Source organism: Macrobrachium rosenbergii, chromosome 11, assembly GCF_040412425.1.
Source record: "Macrobrachium rosenbergii isolate ZJJX-2024 chromosome 11, ASM4041242v1, whole genome shotgun sequence".
NCBI lineage: Eukaryota > Metazoa > Arthropoda > Malacostraca > Decapoda > Palaemonidae > Macrobrachium > Macrobrachium rosenbergii.
This window is the reverse complement of record NC_089751.1, coordinates 6,784,635-6,802,134: the sequence shown is the minus strand read 5'-3', so window position 1 is coordinate 6,802,134 and position 17,500 is coordinate 6,784,635. Positions and strand designations below refer to the sequence as shown.

Genomic DNA, 17,500 nt, shown 5'->3' with positions numbered 1-17,500 from the left:
TACCATCAGCACAGCCTGTCACCATGTTACACACAGAAATGGAACCACCTGTGTTAGTGATCAGGACGTACGACGTTTTACCTTACCCGGCCACCCACTTATCCATCTACCCATTCTCCCGCCCATCTCACTTCGTGAAACCACGCTGTTACATCATGATACCTCAACGATATTAAAAATAAAGAATAAAAATAAAGAAAAGGCGCAAAATGCACGTTATTGTAATTATACTTTTCACAGTACAGAACGTTTAACTCTATACTATCTTTCTTCATGAGCGTTTCCTCTTGTGAGAACGAATCTTGACAATACACACAATTTTCACTTGTCATTAAGACAGCAAAAGGTCTTACCATAAATCCTAGAATATGCTTAAATTCCTAGGAGGTACCATTCTACGGTTACTATAACAATGCATGAATTCACAAATGACAGACTGCAGTCACAACAAAACAATATCGTGTGGATACGCAGACTACCGAAGGGCACATACAAAACAACCTTATTCAACGTTGCATCTGTTGGGAGAATATTCAGACATAACCATATATCCATTATGCCATGGAAATCAATCACCAAAGAACATTCTATACACAAGGAAAAATGACAAAGAGGCTACTGCAATGACTATTAGCGGCTACCACAATCTACCTTTCTGGTTAACACGATTAATAGTCACCCTCCGTGCCCCGACAGCTCGCTTTAATCCGAATTGCAAGAGCCGGATTTACCTCTCTCGTGGACACAAACGAATAGCGACCTCAAATTTAAATGGGCTACGGAATGCCATAGTCAAGATGAAATCTCATAATTCGTTTAAGTTAATTATTTACGTGACATAACTTAAACACTCTACCATGGGCCACAAAAGCAATGAATGAAACGAGTATTTACTTGTACTGTAAACAAACACGAAAACTAACGATCATTCACGCCGCAATACTCACACTTTATCGAGTCACATCGCAGGACAACAACTACTACTGCTACTACTACTAGTACTACTACTACTACTATGAGAGGAGTAGTAGTAGCGAGCTGCGCATAAGCGTGGTATATAATCTAGACTACTCGAACAGTAAGAACAACGGCAGTATTTGCTAATTTACGTACATTCCTGCCGAAGTACTCGCAGACAAACTCAGACAACATCTTAAAACTACGCCCCGGTCCCATTAACTGAAGCACGCACTATTAAGCAACACATCTAAAGAGAAAAATAGCAAAACGGCCATTCAAGTCACTTTCTAGATCTGTCATGCACCTTTCTCGAGATATCATAGCAATTCTCTTACATAATGCTGAGCTTTCTTGACTGCCCGGAATAATACATGTTGTGTAATAATAGAGGCATTCCGCTGTGCATAATTCACTGAACATTGCGTCTGCATAATGTAAGGTTAATGAATATTTCAACTCGGCTAGACAAGCACGAGAAAATTATTGCTCGTCATGCCAGATCCGCTTTGCTTTATAAATATGCAATGAATTCGATCAGTGTGGAAGACAATGAATTCGATCAGTGTAGAAGACAATGAATTCCATCAGTGTAGAAGACAATGAATTCCATCAGTGTAGAAGACAATGAATTCGATCAGTGTAGAAGACAAAAGCTAGTCTTTTTATCTCGTCTAGCACAGGGGTTGCGTAGATATCTGGTTTATTGAGAGTTTCCAGCATGACAACTGGAAATGTCAAGTAGAGAAAAGTAGAGAACAATTATGGTTTAACAAGAAGAAATGGAGAAAATTTTTGCTGAATGTGTGTCTGCATGAGAAACCAAGACAAGGCCAGGCAGATCCTGATTTATTAAGATGGTGATGATGACAAAACAGTCAAAATCGTTAGTTCTGTATTCTGGAGAATTTTCACTTTTTTTTCTTGTAGAAATTAGAAATAGAATAGAATAGCATACAGAATTTGGGCCAAGGGCCAAGTGCTGGGACCTGTGAGGTCATTCAGCACTGAAAGGTTGCACTAGGAAACAATTTTTAGAGAGGGTGGAGAGTCAGATGGAAGAAAGAGAATATGAACGGAGCTACAGTAAAAGAAATGAGAGAGGTTGCAGCTAAGGGGCCGAAGGGATGCTGCTAAGACCGTTATGTAATGCCTACAGTGCACCACGGAGTTCAGAAATTAGAAATCAACGATGACGTTCATTCTTCAGCTACTGTTCGAAACTAGGCGAGAATCCAGCTGTGATCTGATGCATGGTGACATTCCCTTAGATGCAGTTAGTTCTTGAATAAAACTATTCTTAATTTTCCCATTCATGGTCTAAGGTAAAATGCTTCGAATCAATAATACAAATACTTTAGCATGGAATCCAAACTGCCAGCAATATAGTATTGGGATTAAGCCCAAAACTGAAATGCTTCACTCCTTTGTAGTACAAAATTCGAACATCAATTCTTCAATCAGATATATGTATATATATATATATATATATATATATATATATATATATATATATATATATATATATATAATATATATATATATATATATATATATATATTATAAACCAGGCAGTGGCGTAAACTCTCACCGCAAAATTCTGAAGTTGGAGAGTGGAATATGAATCTGGCTCCGGCAAAACTGTTCTCCATAGGTGATTAACAGAACAGAAAAAAGTGAAGCTGCGACAGTGAGATGACTTTTCATTTGATAAAGTAAAAACTTTTCATTTAATGACATAACTTTTCATTTAATAAAATAAATGCTTTTCATTTGATAAAATGAAAACAAATGGCAAAAAAGAAAACCATCATCTGCTAGAGTTGAACTTAATGACCAAAAATTGTCAAAATATTCCCTCACAGAGGTCATACAACTATTTCCTCAAAGAGGTTATCCAACCAATGAACTTGAAACGTATTTTCCCTTGTAGTCCCCTACACTATTAGCCACAACACGAAATAAATATACATTCGTATGAACACAAAACCACGCGCATGTGCGCGCGGACGTTTTAAAAAACTCCATAAGGGCATAATATTCAAGGAAAAAGGACCTAAAATCCACTTATCGTTCCTGAGAGACAAACTCATCAATCATTCCCATAAAAACGCGGCAAGTCACACAAAATATTTTTGTATATACTATTAACTTAATCTTCCTATTTTTTAATGTTTTTAATCCTCCCATAAAAAAATCACGTACCAAACGCAGAAAGAAATAAAGCCAACTCAAGTTTTCTTTCAGCAGAGACAAGTATCCAAATAGCGACCGGATGCCAAATCCCTCCAGACCGCAGAGAGACGGACCCGAAACGAAGGAGAAAGAAGAATCCTTCAAGAAGAATCTCCTCCTGCCCGTCAGAATCACATGCTCCAAGAGACGCTTAAGGTGGGCTCTTCGGAATGGGTCGCCAAAGAAGAGCAGCCATCTGTCAATCGCAGGTGGTTTCCTCTCGACGTCCTCGTCGTTTCCCACCACCCCCCCTACCCTTCGGTACCCGTGGAAACAACACATATCCCCCTCCAGCCTTATCCAATTAGGTTCCAAATCTCCACGCCAGTGTTCAACCCTTTGGCCAAAGCCTTCCTCTATATTCATTCTGAAATACGGGAGATAAAATGAATGAGGCTAAAGGATTTAGTCACAAAAGCAATTCTCTCTCTCTCTCTCTCTCTCTCTCTCTCTCTCTCTCTCTCTCTCTCTCTCTCTTACAAAACCTATCTGAATAAGCCAGACTTTATCTACATACATTGAATATGATTGGATGCGTCATACAACAATTTACGAAACCACGACCTCCACCACGTTATATTTCATATCACACAGTGTCATGGAAGTGGATAATGTGAAGATTTATTTATTAGCATCTAATAAATTTTACCATCTCACTCACGAAGGATTTACAGAAAACTACGTAGTCGTAAGACAGTATAAACAAAAAAGAGAGTTTGCACAGAGTGGATGCAAAAATAAATACTGCAAAAAAACGTAAAAACATTTTCTTAAAACAACTGAAGACTGTATTACGCTTCTAATTATTCAGCTCAAGTTTATATGTTTTACATAACTTTCACGGTAAAATGATGAAATATCTTTGATACAAAGGCTAAAGTCATTTCAATTACTCTGACACGGATAATAAATCCTTAACAAGTAATCTAACTGCTTTAGTTTATCGCCGGTAGTAGAAGAGAAAGCTAAAAAAAATATGTTCAAATCAAATATAACTGCGACTGTTAGAAAAAAAAAATAGAAACCGGAATGTTACACTGTCCTATTACATACCAAAAATTTTGTAATCCCTAGAATTCAGTTGCCATGAAAGTACATGCGTTTTCAGAGACATGCACAGTGTGAAAAAACATCCAGAGGTATGAATGTAAACAGAATTCCAAGCATCTTTCCAAATAAAACAAGATTTACCAAGCATCAACAAAAGGACGTGGACACAGTCGCCATTCAAGGTTTGCTTACCAGTTATATACGGCACAAGCGCAAACAAAACATTATTCACACTACATCATAATTTACACAATTTAAACTCATTCATCTGAGAGAAACAAAAACTTAAAAACAAAAATTATGACTGTTTACCACCAGCCTAAGTCTGATTCGTAAGCTACTGCACTTCAATCAGATGTTTAAGCATTCTCCAACAGAAAAATCATTTTAATTAAAATTACAACCAGTAATAAATAACTTGACGAGGGCAAAAAAACGTACCACTCTCGCATTCTTAGTTAAACTAGAATAGAATTCCAATAAGGTTAAACAAAAGTTTCAACTGGTCCGTTTTATTTTCTAAAATGAATTTTTCCAAGAATCGGTATACACAATTAACACAGCATTTCTTGATTCTGAATAACTGACAATACTTTTACCGGGTTATTGTGGGAACCAACGTAATTTTGGAGATTGTGGTGCAATCCACTTAGTAAGACTAATTCAAATCTGAAATTTCTCAAAATTACTTTCACGGAAGATTCATTCATAAATGAAATTTGAGCAGCTGGGATACTTAATAGGAAATCATCACATTTGCTAAACCTGCACTTTGTACATATATAACGGCTTATACAGATGTGTTTGCGTTTACGGAACATATTGTTGAACGCAATGAACTTGTTTTAATAATGAGTAACAGACAAGAAGAACCAATTTTATTGAAAAATTCTAGCATTTTAAATTTTTTGCGGAACATGTCTTAATACCTCAGAATACTACGGACAAGAAAAGTAAGATGGAAGCAAGTAAAAAGTAGTTTTAGAAAAGCAAGTATTTTAATAAAAGGAAAAAACACCTTTTGAGCAAACGACTCGCCGAGAAAATTCTTTGGAACATTTTCATTACAATCTCATTACAATCTCATACAATGCAACTGGAGTTAATAATAAACTCATAATAAAAATCTGCATACTTTAAAAATGTTATTCATACGAAAACGACAAATTTTCTAAAAACAAAAGTTTCTTAAGTGACCAATTAATCGGAATCCGGATGGCCCAGTTTAAGAGAGACTTGCCCAAAAAAATCCAAGGATGGCACATCTAAGAATATTACTCAGCTAAAAAAAAAAAAAAAAAAAAAACAAAGAAAATAATGACTAAAACTATCAGCAATACAACACTGGCATGAAAGTGAAGAAGCTAACTTACTGAGCATAGCTACGGAACAAAAGACGGACTAAGAATATCACCAAAGCAAGGGAACGAGCTATGGAAAAAAAATTAAGTATATCTTAGTTTAACCAGACCACTGAGCCGATTAACAGCTCTCCTAGGGCTGGCCTGAAGGATTTAACTAATTTTACGTGGCTAAGAACCAACTGGTTACCTAGTAACGGGACCTACAGCTTATTGTGGAATCCGAGCCACATTATAGCGAGAAATGAATTTCTATCACCAGAAATACATTCCTCTAATACTTCATTGGTTAGCCGGAGATTCGAACTCGGGCCTAGCAGAGTGCTAGCCGACAACTCTACCGACTAAGCCAACGAGGAACCACGAGCTATGGAAGTTGAGGAGGAAACAGCAAGGAAAATGGAGCTTTAGAAAAACTAGTAAAAAATGCGCCCATAAAACTTTCAGCCACAGTCCAGTGGTGGACTGTGTTCTTGGCACCTATAGCGGTGCCAGACACACGATCATGGCTAATTTTAACCTTAATAAAAAAAAACTACTGAGGCTAGAGGGCTGCAATTTGGTATGTTTGATGATTGGAGGGTAGATGATCAACATCCAAATTTGCAGCCCTCTAGCCTCAGTAGTTTTTAAGATCTGAGGGCAGACAAAAAAAAGTGCAACGGACCGACAACCATCTTAATAGTTTTCTTTTACAGAAAACTAAAACAAGTAAAATCAGCTGCACGTGAATTTACAATCGGCAAATATGCTCTATAAGTGGTGAGAAGTCTTAACATTGCTAGATGTAAGACGAAGTATTACAGAGTCAGACCTAAACTCGTAATAAGATTTTAACCTTGTGAAAGACCACTGCCAGACCATAGGCGCTCACGAGCAACTGTGTAGGAGACGGCCTTAAACAATTAACTGCATAAATCATCTTTAGAATGAATAGTGCAAATTAATATAAGTAACGACCGTTCATTATTGGCCTAATCAACCAGTATGAATTCTGAGATTTAATTCGTGCTCATAATTATCCAACAAAACTTGAATAACATGAGACTTCGCTGCCGATATATTCGATTAGCCAGGATAACCAATGTCACGTCAAATTAAAGCAATAAAGAGCAAGAAATATAATTATGATTTCTAATACAAAAACTAAAAATCTAACACAGTTTTTACTTAAAGGGGCACACTGCTAATCAAATACATTATGCAAGAGAGAGAGAGAGAGAGAGAGAGAGAGAGAGAGAGAGAGAGAGAGAGAGAGAGAGAGAGAGAGAGAGACTCCACTAAGAAGTAACCTGGCGAAGGTTAAAACGAGGGGTTACTGGAGCAATGTCAAAAAATGAGAAAATAACACTTTCCAAGAACCTGAGATCACTATATGCCCATCAAAATGACTGTTTCTTCGGAAACTGATCAATTTCTAAAATCCTAGCACTGTTCTTCATACTTATAGTGCTTTTATAACGAAGTAACCACTTTGTAATGCAAATTGCGGAAAAATATTCGTACCGGCGTCTTTTTGTTAAAAAACGTGTGTTCAGAGAGAGAGAGAGAGAGAATGTTCTTGCAATAGAAAGACACCAAGACTTAGGCACACATATATTTTTCATAAAGAAATCACGACTTGGCCACATATTTACTAAGTCCTTAAAACTAAACTGAATATGCAAATTCTGACGCATTGTTAATTTGAGATATTAAAATCTGAAAGAAATATTATTAACACAGACAACCAAACCGACTACAACCAAGTTTGTTTACAACACATTTAAAAAAGAAAAAAAAATTCTCAAATGAACGTTGTTCATATGGAAAAAGCAAGATTCCGTGAAGATCAATACATCGCCTTGTAGGAGGCAATAAAACGGCACTTTGGTCCCAGCTGTTTGTGACGACTGGATTTCCATAAAACATACCCCGGCGATCGTTATGCAACAGCACTTTCCGAAATGAGGGACGGTTATGAGGCCTATTCCAAGCCCAATACGATCAAAGATTTAAGAAAAAGAAAAAAAAACGATCACAAATAAAAAAAAAAATTCATTTTAAGAAGGTCCAATTTGCTGTGTAGGGTTTCAGGTTTATTATTCTCGACATGAGCTTATTGCCTAATAAATATTACTTTTTTTTCAGGTTAAATTCAAGTATAACAGCATAGCGTTCAAGAACAAATTTTCGCATATCAGCATATTAAATAAAAACAAATATATTTAACACACACACACACACACACACACACACACACATATATATATATATATATATATATATATATATATATATATATATATATATATATATATATATGTTAACTATAGTCGAGTGGTTAAGGCTAGACTTTTCCATACAAATGTGGCGAGGACTCGAATCCTTACACAGACGTCCGAATTTCTTCATATGCTTCTTCGAATGGGTCTTAGGCTTTGTATTGACAAGTGATTCCAAAAAATGTGTAGTAACTGAGGTCATTAGGGCTATACACACAACCAAGCAACACTCACACACAATCCGAACTTAAACACAACAATGAGAAAATTCCTGTATTACTTCAATCCTGAAACGGAGGAACTTTTTTTTTTTTTTTTTTTGTGATAAGAACGTGTTGGGTCTTGCAAATATTTCCTTCGAATATATTCTAGAGGAATGTAAAATTGCAACTAACACAATAATAAAATGAGTTAATAAATTCTTGACTTCGGCTACGTCGTATATTCCACAGATATCGCACTTAACTCCGAACTCTGAACTGAACCTCCCTATTTATATAATCTTTAAATTTAAACATTAACGAAATACATTCTTACAATATTTCTAAAGTTACTTAACTTTCCAAAACTCAAGGAACTTTAATGTACACTTAAAAATTCTGTTTTACACGGGGCTTTTCATACGGAAATAATAATATTCATCCTTGAAGCATATAAGCCTTCCCTCAGAAGTGAAGTCCTCATTAAAAGATTCCCCACCAGTAACTTTTCCAGTAGTTTAGTTCTTCCACAGGAATTTCAATACAAGGAGCTGGGAACACGATGTACAACTAAAGTTACTATAGAGAAATGCCTACGACATAAGAACACCTACGATATAAGAACAAACTATTGATTGACTACGGCTTGGGAACCAAAACTCGAACCATAACTCGCCAAAGAAGCAGAACTCAAGAGAGACACGGCCATTCACAAATAAGTAAATAAAATAAAACTTATGTAATGGAACGGTTTTTGTTCTCCAGCCAAGTTTTATTCGCCGCCGTCTCAGTTCCCTTAATACCTTCACAGGCTTCATTCTTCTAATCGGCGGTTCTTGACTTTGCGTTGGGATTCTACACTGTCCATTTCCCTTCGCAGCTCCTTCACCCTTTTCCCCTTAGACATGATATGGTTATATAAACTATGACGTTTCTCCCGTCATCCATCAACTTACCATTTCAAATAAGCAAGAAACTCATCAACTCACTACTGACGATGCAATTACGTTCATCCTATGTCCGAACAGTGTCTGCAATAAGTTCCACTACATCCCGATGTAGCAAGATCGAACAACAAGACAGGGGCTCGACGCTAGACGTAATATTTCGCTCCCCTTTTTCTTTGAACCTGACAGTGACAGCTGGATGCTGAATGGCGTCCGGCTGGCTCACCCGAATTACCGGCAGCTGGCACGAAGCCATTCTTGCCAATACCACCTGGCGCTCACTGCTACCTATACCACAGAAGCGCAGGTGAATGATAATAATAGCCTAATGGTCCTATCAATTTAAGATTAACGTGCATCTTACTATCAATGGTTACTGATATCGGTGTCATTATTTAGTTGCGTTACTGAAATTATGGTTCCTCGCTGGGTGAGCGGGTTCCGTTCTCAGCTACCACTCTGTTGGTCGCGGGTTCGAATCTCCGACCGGCCAGTGAAGAACAAGAGGAATTTGTTTCTGGTGATAGAAATTCATTTCTCGCTATAATGTGGTTCGGATTCAACAATAAGCTGTAGGTCCCGTTGCTAGGTAACCAATTGGTTCTTAGCCACGTAAAAATAAATCTAATCCTTCGGGCCAGCCCTAGGAGAGCTGTTAATCAGCTCAGTGGTCTGGTTAAACTAAGATATACTTAGCTTTTTACTGAAATTATGAAGCTTCAGGACACTCAGCTTTTAAAAATAAAGTTCGTCTGGGCCCTTTGCAAGAGACCCCAGCCTCTGAAAAAATGCGAAGTACCACCTGACTCAACGCTCAACATCTCACCACTGATTTAGCAGAGGCTGCTAAAAACCACCTCATCCTGCCACTAACCCTACACAGACCATTCGCAATAGCAGGATTCCATACTTACATAGGATTACACTTACTACAGTATATTTACGCTATTCATATATTTTTATGAAAGGGTGGGTAAGTTATAAAATCAAGGAAAATCAACACTAGGTTTATATGGCCACTTGAAAGCATGCCCACGAAACACAAGGGAGGGGGAGGGGAGGGCGATTTGGATGAGGAGGGGCTGTGATGGCAACTATCAGGTGATCTTGACTGACGACAACAAATTTATTTTACATAAAGAAATAAAGACTACACAAATCAAATATAGAGGGAAAAAAAGTATTTAAGTCTAATCACTAAAATCCACTCGGAAGAACATCCGTGAATTGGAAATCTATCTTGAACACAAATATCTACAGCCACACACAACTATAGAAACAGTAAATATTAAGATGATAACCACGTAGGTAAATACACAACACAAACACAACAACGTGAGTATGTATGTCGGCAACTATGCTTGAAGTACAACACTTGTTCTCACAAACGCATACAAACTGTTATAAACATTCTCGTATACTCAAGGACTTATTCAAACTAACGGCCGTAGGTAACAGGCGTGATGCGACTCCTATGATCTTCCGAGAAGGAGCTTTTCCTCGTAGAAGGCATCTCGTACTCTCACGTCAGCAGTTGGGCGTTGCCGACACGACAAGAATCACGAAGGAAAAGCTTCGGAATCATTTAACGTCACGATGAAACATGACGGCTTCATTATTAATAACAAAACACGAGCCATTCATCACGTCATCATCTGTTGATTCACAACCACCACTACAAACCAGTAAGAAATGGCTGAGACTTCTTCTTTTCCTTAAAGGAGTAAAAGCCAGGCTTAAAACAAGTTGCCACCACCACAAGCACTAAATGGAAAAAAATGAGGTAAAATGAACTCCAATATCCGTACACGGGTCGTTGGCACAGAGGCGAGTGAAATAAGACGAGAGGGGTTGAGAGCTATTGACCACACAGCCACCCGGCTGACTAGCGAGTGAGGGGAGTCTCCGAGTCAACTGGGTCTAAGGCCAGTGGGAGCACGGACGTACGCACGCACGCACACACTCACACACACACACACACACACACACACACACACACACACACACGTGCGCACGCTCGAACATAACGTATACAAGCACATATGTAAAAATGACATGCATACGTGCACACACTCATGTTGGAGATGCAAGTGGTCAAGGATTCTGGTATTCGCTATCCAAGAGCTTTAATAATTGCGAGTGCATTCTTCTCTGTGTAATTATATGGCCGCCCCACCCCCTCTCTCTCTCTCTCTCTCTCTCTCTCTCTCTCTCTCTCTCTCTCTCTCTCGCAGTTATATATAAACACAAATGACTCAGAGACTTTGACTCTGTAATATAGGACGTCGAATAAATTTATATTTAATTTCCTTGCTACACAATAAGTGTATTCAACACTCAAAAAAAAAAATCCTCAACCATAATATTCCAAAATGTTATTTTCAAAGTTAAGTTGTTTTAAATAGGAGAGTTTTCTTATTACCCATCAGACATTTCCAACACTGAACCCGCGACTTATTTAAATCTTCAAATGACACGAACCGAAGAACGGTACATATTGCTTATATCCAAAACCAAACGTTTTCTGACAAAGAACAATAAAACCGTTTAATTAATCATTATCACATTGTTCTCAGTAGTTTGAAAATAGAATGCATATACCAATCTGTTTTCAAAGGAGGACAAGGAAAAAGATTAAAAATCATTAAATCTAAAAAGCGGAGAACAATGATAAACTTCAAACGGACAGGTTAAATCATAATTTCAATTCTAATGAAATGACAAAGAAAAGGTTATTGAATAAAAGTAAAGTGGCTTATATATAGACGGTGTTCATTGTTGAACTTAGTTTAGAGAGAGAGAGAGAGAGAGAGAGAGAGAGAGAGAGAGAGAGAGAGAGAGAGAGAGAGAGAGAGAGAGAGAGAGAGAGAGAGAGAGAGAGAGACTAAGCAATTACGATACTTTTTTCCCAGGACAAACAATATCCACCGAAATATGTCTATGCAAGCAAAGAAGTCTATTATTCTATTTCTTTCCATATATGAATATGATTTCCACATGCCTCCATACAATGGGGGACATGTAAGGTCACCATTTACCGAATCTAAATAACAAACCCACATAACTTGCATTTACTGAGGTTTAGATATACCTAGAAAAATTTCCATACAACTACAAAAAATGGCGACACTTGCCAAAGATCATTTTTGAGTTTATGTGCTTATAATGAAATAAAACTATACTAACAGAGAGATACGACATGCAGGCAAAAGCCTTTTTTTTCTCAGGGGGAATCACACTTCCATGAGGCATGACGTCCATGTCCACAACTGTTGTCATACGCAACTACATAATTTCAGATACAAAAACATTTCATGTCTACCTGGGGTAGTGCAAAACGCAAAAGGTTCAGTAAGTTTTATAATAGTATGAGTGTTTAACATCCTGCGCATGAGATATATCGCTTTATACACGCCAAAAATCTATCATAATAAAATGCGAGTGGATCTTTCATGTTTGTCTTTCCCGGGTGGGGGCGAGGTAGGTAGGGGATCGGGAAGGTAGGGGAGACATGACGCATCCACCCTCCTACTGCAAACCTGTTTCTCCAGCCCGGGTGGGGGCGGGGTAGGGAGGAGATCAGGAGGATAGGGAAGACATGAATGACACATCCACCCTCCTCCTGCAAACCTGTTTGTCCGCCCCGGGTGGGGGCGGACATGACGGTAGGAAGGGAGACATGACGGACAGCGCCGGGTTCCAGCGCGAGCCATCAACCTCGTATTTAAACAATAACGCATCACGGTTTACGCAGTTTTCATGTCAACAGGTCATCTGAAACTCCTCAAGGCATATAGCACTACTGACGCAAAATCATGCCGATTTTCAATATGATATGTTTGCGTGAGACTCAGACGACCAGGACGCCCAAACAAATACCGAAGTATTCCGTACAAAAATTCATAATTGAGCTCCAATGAAAAGGAAGTCTATTTCATAGTCATTGTTAAAGAATTATTACATAAAATACGATCCATAATGCGGCTTCATGCAAGGACGAAACCGCGTTTAAAATGAGAGAGAGAGAGAGAGAGAGAGAGAGAGAGAGAGAGAGAGAGATTCTCATTTTCTCCTTTTCGTCTGTCATCTCTTTTCCCTTTCCTTCGCCGATACCACAAAGGAGAATTCGATATCCGGTGTCCAATTCTCAGACATTAACCCCCAAATCAATAGAGCCATCCAACAAGAGTATATATACTACCTGGCGAGAAAAATCTCTCTCTCTCTCTCTGAAATAAATGGGGACACCGAAAAAAAGGCACGATTTGCTGAAAGTCACAGCAGTGGAGATGACAAAACTACCGCGGGTAGAAAAGGAAGAGAGAAAACGTTGGAAGCAGCAGGAATGAAGACGAATGACAATCAGAGAACCAAGACATTGATTCTTTCATCTGGTATCGATGCTCAGGTCACTGACATCGACGACAAGGAAAAGTAGAGAAAAGAGATACTGGAAAGGAATGGAGAACTGGAGACGAAGGCGCCGAGGAACAGCAGTAAGATAAAGTGGGGCAAATGCTGGAATAACTGGACCGGACGAGAGATAATGGCCTCGGAACATCCAAATAAAATAACGATGATTCCACCAACTCCAGGGCATTATATCCGTCGACCAGCCAACGCGACCCAACAAAGTAGAATAAAATAGATTTCCCCAGTTGTCTAAAGGAAGGGATGGAGAAAAACTAACAACGAGAAGACCTCTTGAAATAATGGTATGCTCTTTCTCGGAAAACAGACATGGCTAAGCAACAACACATTGAGACCAGCTAAATATCACATAAGATATGCAAAACTATTGTGTAATCAGTGAATGAATAAAACATATTAATCAACTAAATTATTTAATGACAGTCTCTCTGTCGTACACATGTATATAAATATATATATGTATATATATATATATATATATATATATATACATATATATTAATACATATCATATACAGTACAAACACATACATATATAATACATATATATACATATAATCAGGCAATTAAGTGTACAACGGCAGTTTTCAGTAAGAAGAATGAAAAAAGTATTTAAACGAACATCTGAAAGTAAATTTCAACTAAGACCTCATTTCTCAAAAATCCACGTGAGAGAGAGAGAGAGAGAGAGAGAGAGAGAGAGAGAGAGAGAGAGAGTTACGTAATGTTGGAAGTCATATGTTATAAACGTTATTCTTGAACTGGCAGCCCAACCTAATAACCGATTTAAAAAAAAAACAATTTCAAAACAAAGAGGAAATAATAACCGAGCCGCAATATAATTATTTAAGAGACAATTAATGCAGAACAACACACAATAAACCTTGGATTTTTCCAATACGAGAATATCATTGAGACAAAAAATATAAATATATAAACTTCATTTAATATCATTTCAATATCAAGACAATAACCCTGACTGGACGCGAGAAGGATTTCGTTAAGTATTTTTATCATGAATATAAATGAAAACCGCTGACCCACAATATTATAAGTTTGAATCTGTTTACGTTAGACTACTAGAAATAAAAAAGTCTTTCCATTCCCGGAAGATACTGATGATAAGACAGCCTAGATAAAGTCTAAGACTGATAAAGAAAGACTCCACATGCTACGAATAATGTGTTATTGAACGTTTAACGCTCAAAGGAAATTTTGTAATTAAGGGAAAACATTTTGTGTGTGTTTCATCAGACAGTTTCCATTTTACGTCCCACACTTATAATTTTGTAGCACAGTTAATGAGAATCTTCACCACATTCTATAGGCAGTTTAGGAGTATTTTTTTTTCTTACAGATCAACAAATACAGACTAAAATCAAAATTCCCAGTAAAACGTTTTATCTAAACTTGAGTACAATCAACTACAAACCTAAAATCACTAGGAAATATATAAGGCCTGAAATAAAAAGAAATTTTCATCCTGCCAAACATTAGGTAACTAGCCAGTTTTAAACTAAATTTATACTAGTTCTCACACAGCGGTATTTACAATTTTGATTCCCATTCATATTCCACAGTAATTATTTTATTAATAGTTTCACTGCTGATAATAGGTATGAATTTTTGTCACAGACACCGTAACATCTTTTATATGCATAAATATTAAACCACAAATGTCCGTTATTATCCAGTTCACTATACTTCAGGAATCACCTACACCCAAGGGAACTTCTAGGCGGTAAGTGCTTCGTCACAGTCACTGTATTTTCGTTGTTTCGAAACCAGGCAGTTGTTCGAATCCCACTGCACTGGTGACGAAGAACTTATCACTTATAATTCCCCTTAAGTTATTTCTGAGATACATTGAATTGGATATTGAACTAAATTTTTGGCTTAATCTTTGCGATTAACTACGTATGTGACCCAGAAGAATAAGTCAAGGTCACCGGTGCAAGGGTCCATGAGATCAAGTCCGGCGGGGGTCCCTACCTACCTTGCAAATCAAGACAGTACGTTAAGCTTTGTTGTCATTACGCCAATACCTAAAATTCTTCATCTATTTTTAATTACATTTAAAAAAACTACAACGATTAGGGAATCTAATCATAAAGCATTTGAATTCAACATATCACTGAGGGACAGTCTGTTCCCTAAAGTTGTCTTTTTCTTCGTATCACATCTCGACTATCTGAGTGGAGAGGAAGCATCTTTTTTATTGTCAGTTAAAAATCCACGAACCCATTCAACGATAATTAATAACGTAAATTTTAAATCATCAAGCTATGGTGCCATGTCTTACGAGCTAAAAATTTAAATCTGGGCGTTCTGGCATAAACACGGGTCTATGGTCACTATACGATGAATCTATGTATGAAAAACAGTGGTTCCTACAATACTCGACAAATGAGGGCCGTTAAGCTACAAATATCACATAACGAATTCACTTGACCTTGCGAACAGCTTGTACCTACAGAGAATGATGAAAGATAAGTGCACCTGCTACGGCCAGGATTCGAACCCGTACCATTTGGGTTTGATTCTTTCCCTTGGGAATAACTTACACCCCGGGGAATTGTAATTAATACGTGCATTTTCCCCAGCCAAGAATCGACAAGTGTTACAAACTTCGCTATCAGCTAACATACGTATAAAAGCAATAAAAGGAAGGATGGAAAAAGAAACTGATCTAATATACATTCCCAACGAATATTTTTGCCTATTTGTAATAAACTGTAAGTATCTCATCTGATGAATCTACATACATCTTACCTCTCCGGGCTCAACCTACAAGGCCAATGGCAATTTGAGGGTTTGGGCAACATATTTATTCTGGTGTAATCAAAAATCTGGTTTATAAAATCTTTTTTTCTATCTGTATCTTAAGAGATATGGATAGATATGAGGCCGTTGTTTCACGCAAGCATAGAGCAGGCTCATAAAAAATTCTAGTAACTGTTTAGAAGAGAACACAAAGGCACCACCTTCAATAGACTTAAAATTACTGAACAACTCAAAACAAAGATGGAAGTGAAAAGTTGACAGAATCTATAGTTAACATGAACGACACCTCTTGAAATCAAGGATAAGAACAGGTTATGGCAAGGACTTACTCTGGGGAAAACACCAATTTTCTTCTCTGTAAAATCACACTTGAAATAAAGAATAACGAATAAGGGACAGGTCATTTTCTATTCCATTACAAAAATATGCCTGAGAGAAATGTAAAAATACATATTAAATAAAGTGCCAACACTGTCCAATTAGAGAATCGGAAATAAAAAAAAAATGAATCAAGATAAAGACCTAATTTGGAAAGAAAAGCACTCCGATATTCCTTCGAGATTTGCTGCTTGCACGAAACCAGGAAGGTTCAGGATGACGTAAGAAGAAAGTGGAAAGAGAAACAGTTTTCTAAATGATGACAGAAAACCTTAGAAAGAACCAGGAATTACGACGAGGATCGACCAAGGCGAAACCCGATACATTCTTTCCCACAAGAATTGAATTCTTGACATCTGGAAGGGAGCGGATGGTCGTAATGAGAATCATTTCTGGCGAAATCCGATAGATTTATTCCCACGCGAATTAATTTTCTCAAATCTGGATGGGACTCGGGGATCGTTAAGTGACAGGATTATGATGAAAGCTATTCAACTTTCCGCAGAAGAATCGTATTCTCAAAAAAGACTTTGAAAAAAGAATTACCTCGTTAACGGTGTCACAAGACGATTATTTCAGATTCGTTTTCTCTCTTGTTAAACATCATTGTGGAACGCAAGATAACGAGGTGTGAGGTCAAATTCCTTTATTTACTCTGGCTCAAATTTTCTTCAGAGGTTGTCACCCGATAGTTAAGCCAGACCACTTACTTGCGTCCAAAATCATATTTAACCATCTGACGCACCACTTACGTGCTCAGTTTGAGAACTTACCATTCTTCAATTGTTAAGAATGATGAGAACGGTGATGTATAAAGGCAAAAGATCATTGTTTGTGGATACTGAGACTCGTTAGTATGACTGCCTAAATTTAATTGTCACAAGTCACCGACC

At 37.5% G+C, this 17,500-nt stretch overlaps 1 protein-coding gene across 24 annotated transcripts in view; it reads right to left on the bottom strand.

Moving 5' to 3' along the window:
- Positions 1-17,500, bottom strand: part of Orp8 (Oxysterol-binding protein-related protein 8) — a 420,271-nt gene that overhangs the window by 178,458 nt on the left and 224,313 nt on the right. Inside the window, exon 1 of one of the 24 annotated variants that reach the window (XM_067111138.1) lies at positions 10,823-10,883. The exons of 21 other annotated variants lie outside the window; for them this stretch is intronic. Coding sequence is in view for 2 of the 3 variants with exons in the window: in XM_067111137.1 (XP_066967238.1) it covers positions 10,458-10,527 (70 nt within the window). In the remaining variant the exon portion in view is untranslated. Of the gene's footprint in view, positions 1-10,457; positions 10,604-10,822; positions 10,884-17,500 lie in introns of those variants that run through there. 2 more of the 24 variants (XM_067111137.1, XM_067111134.1) reach the window with 2 other exon arrangements.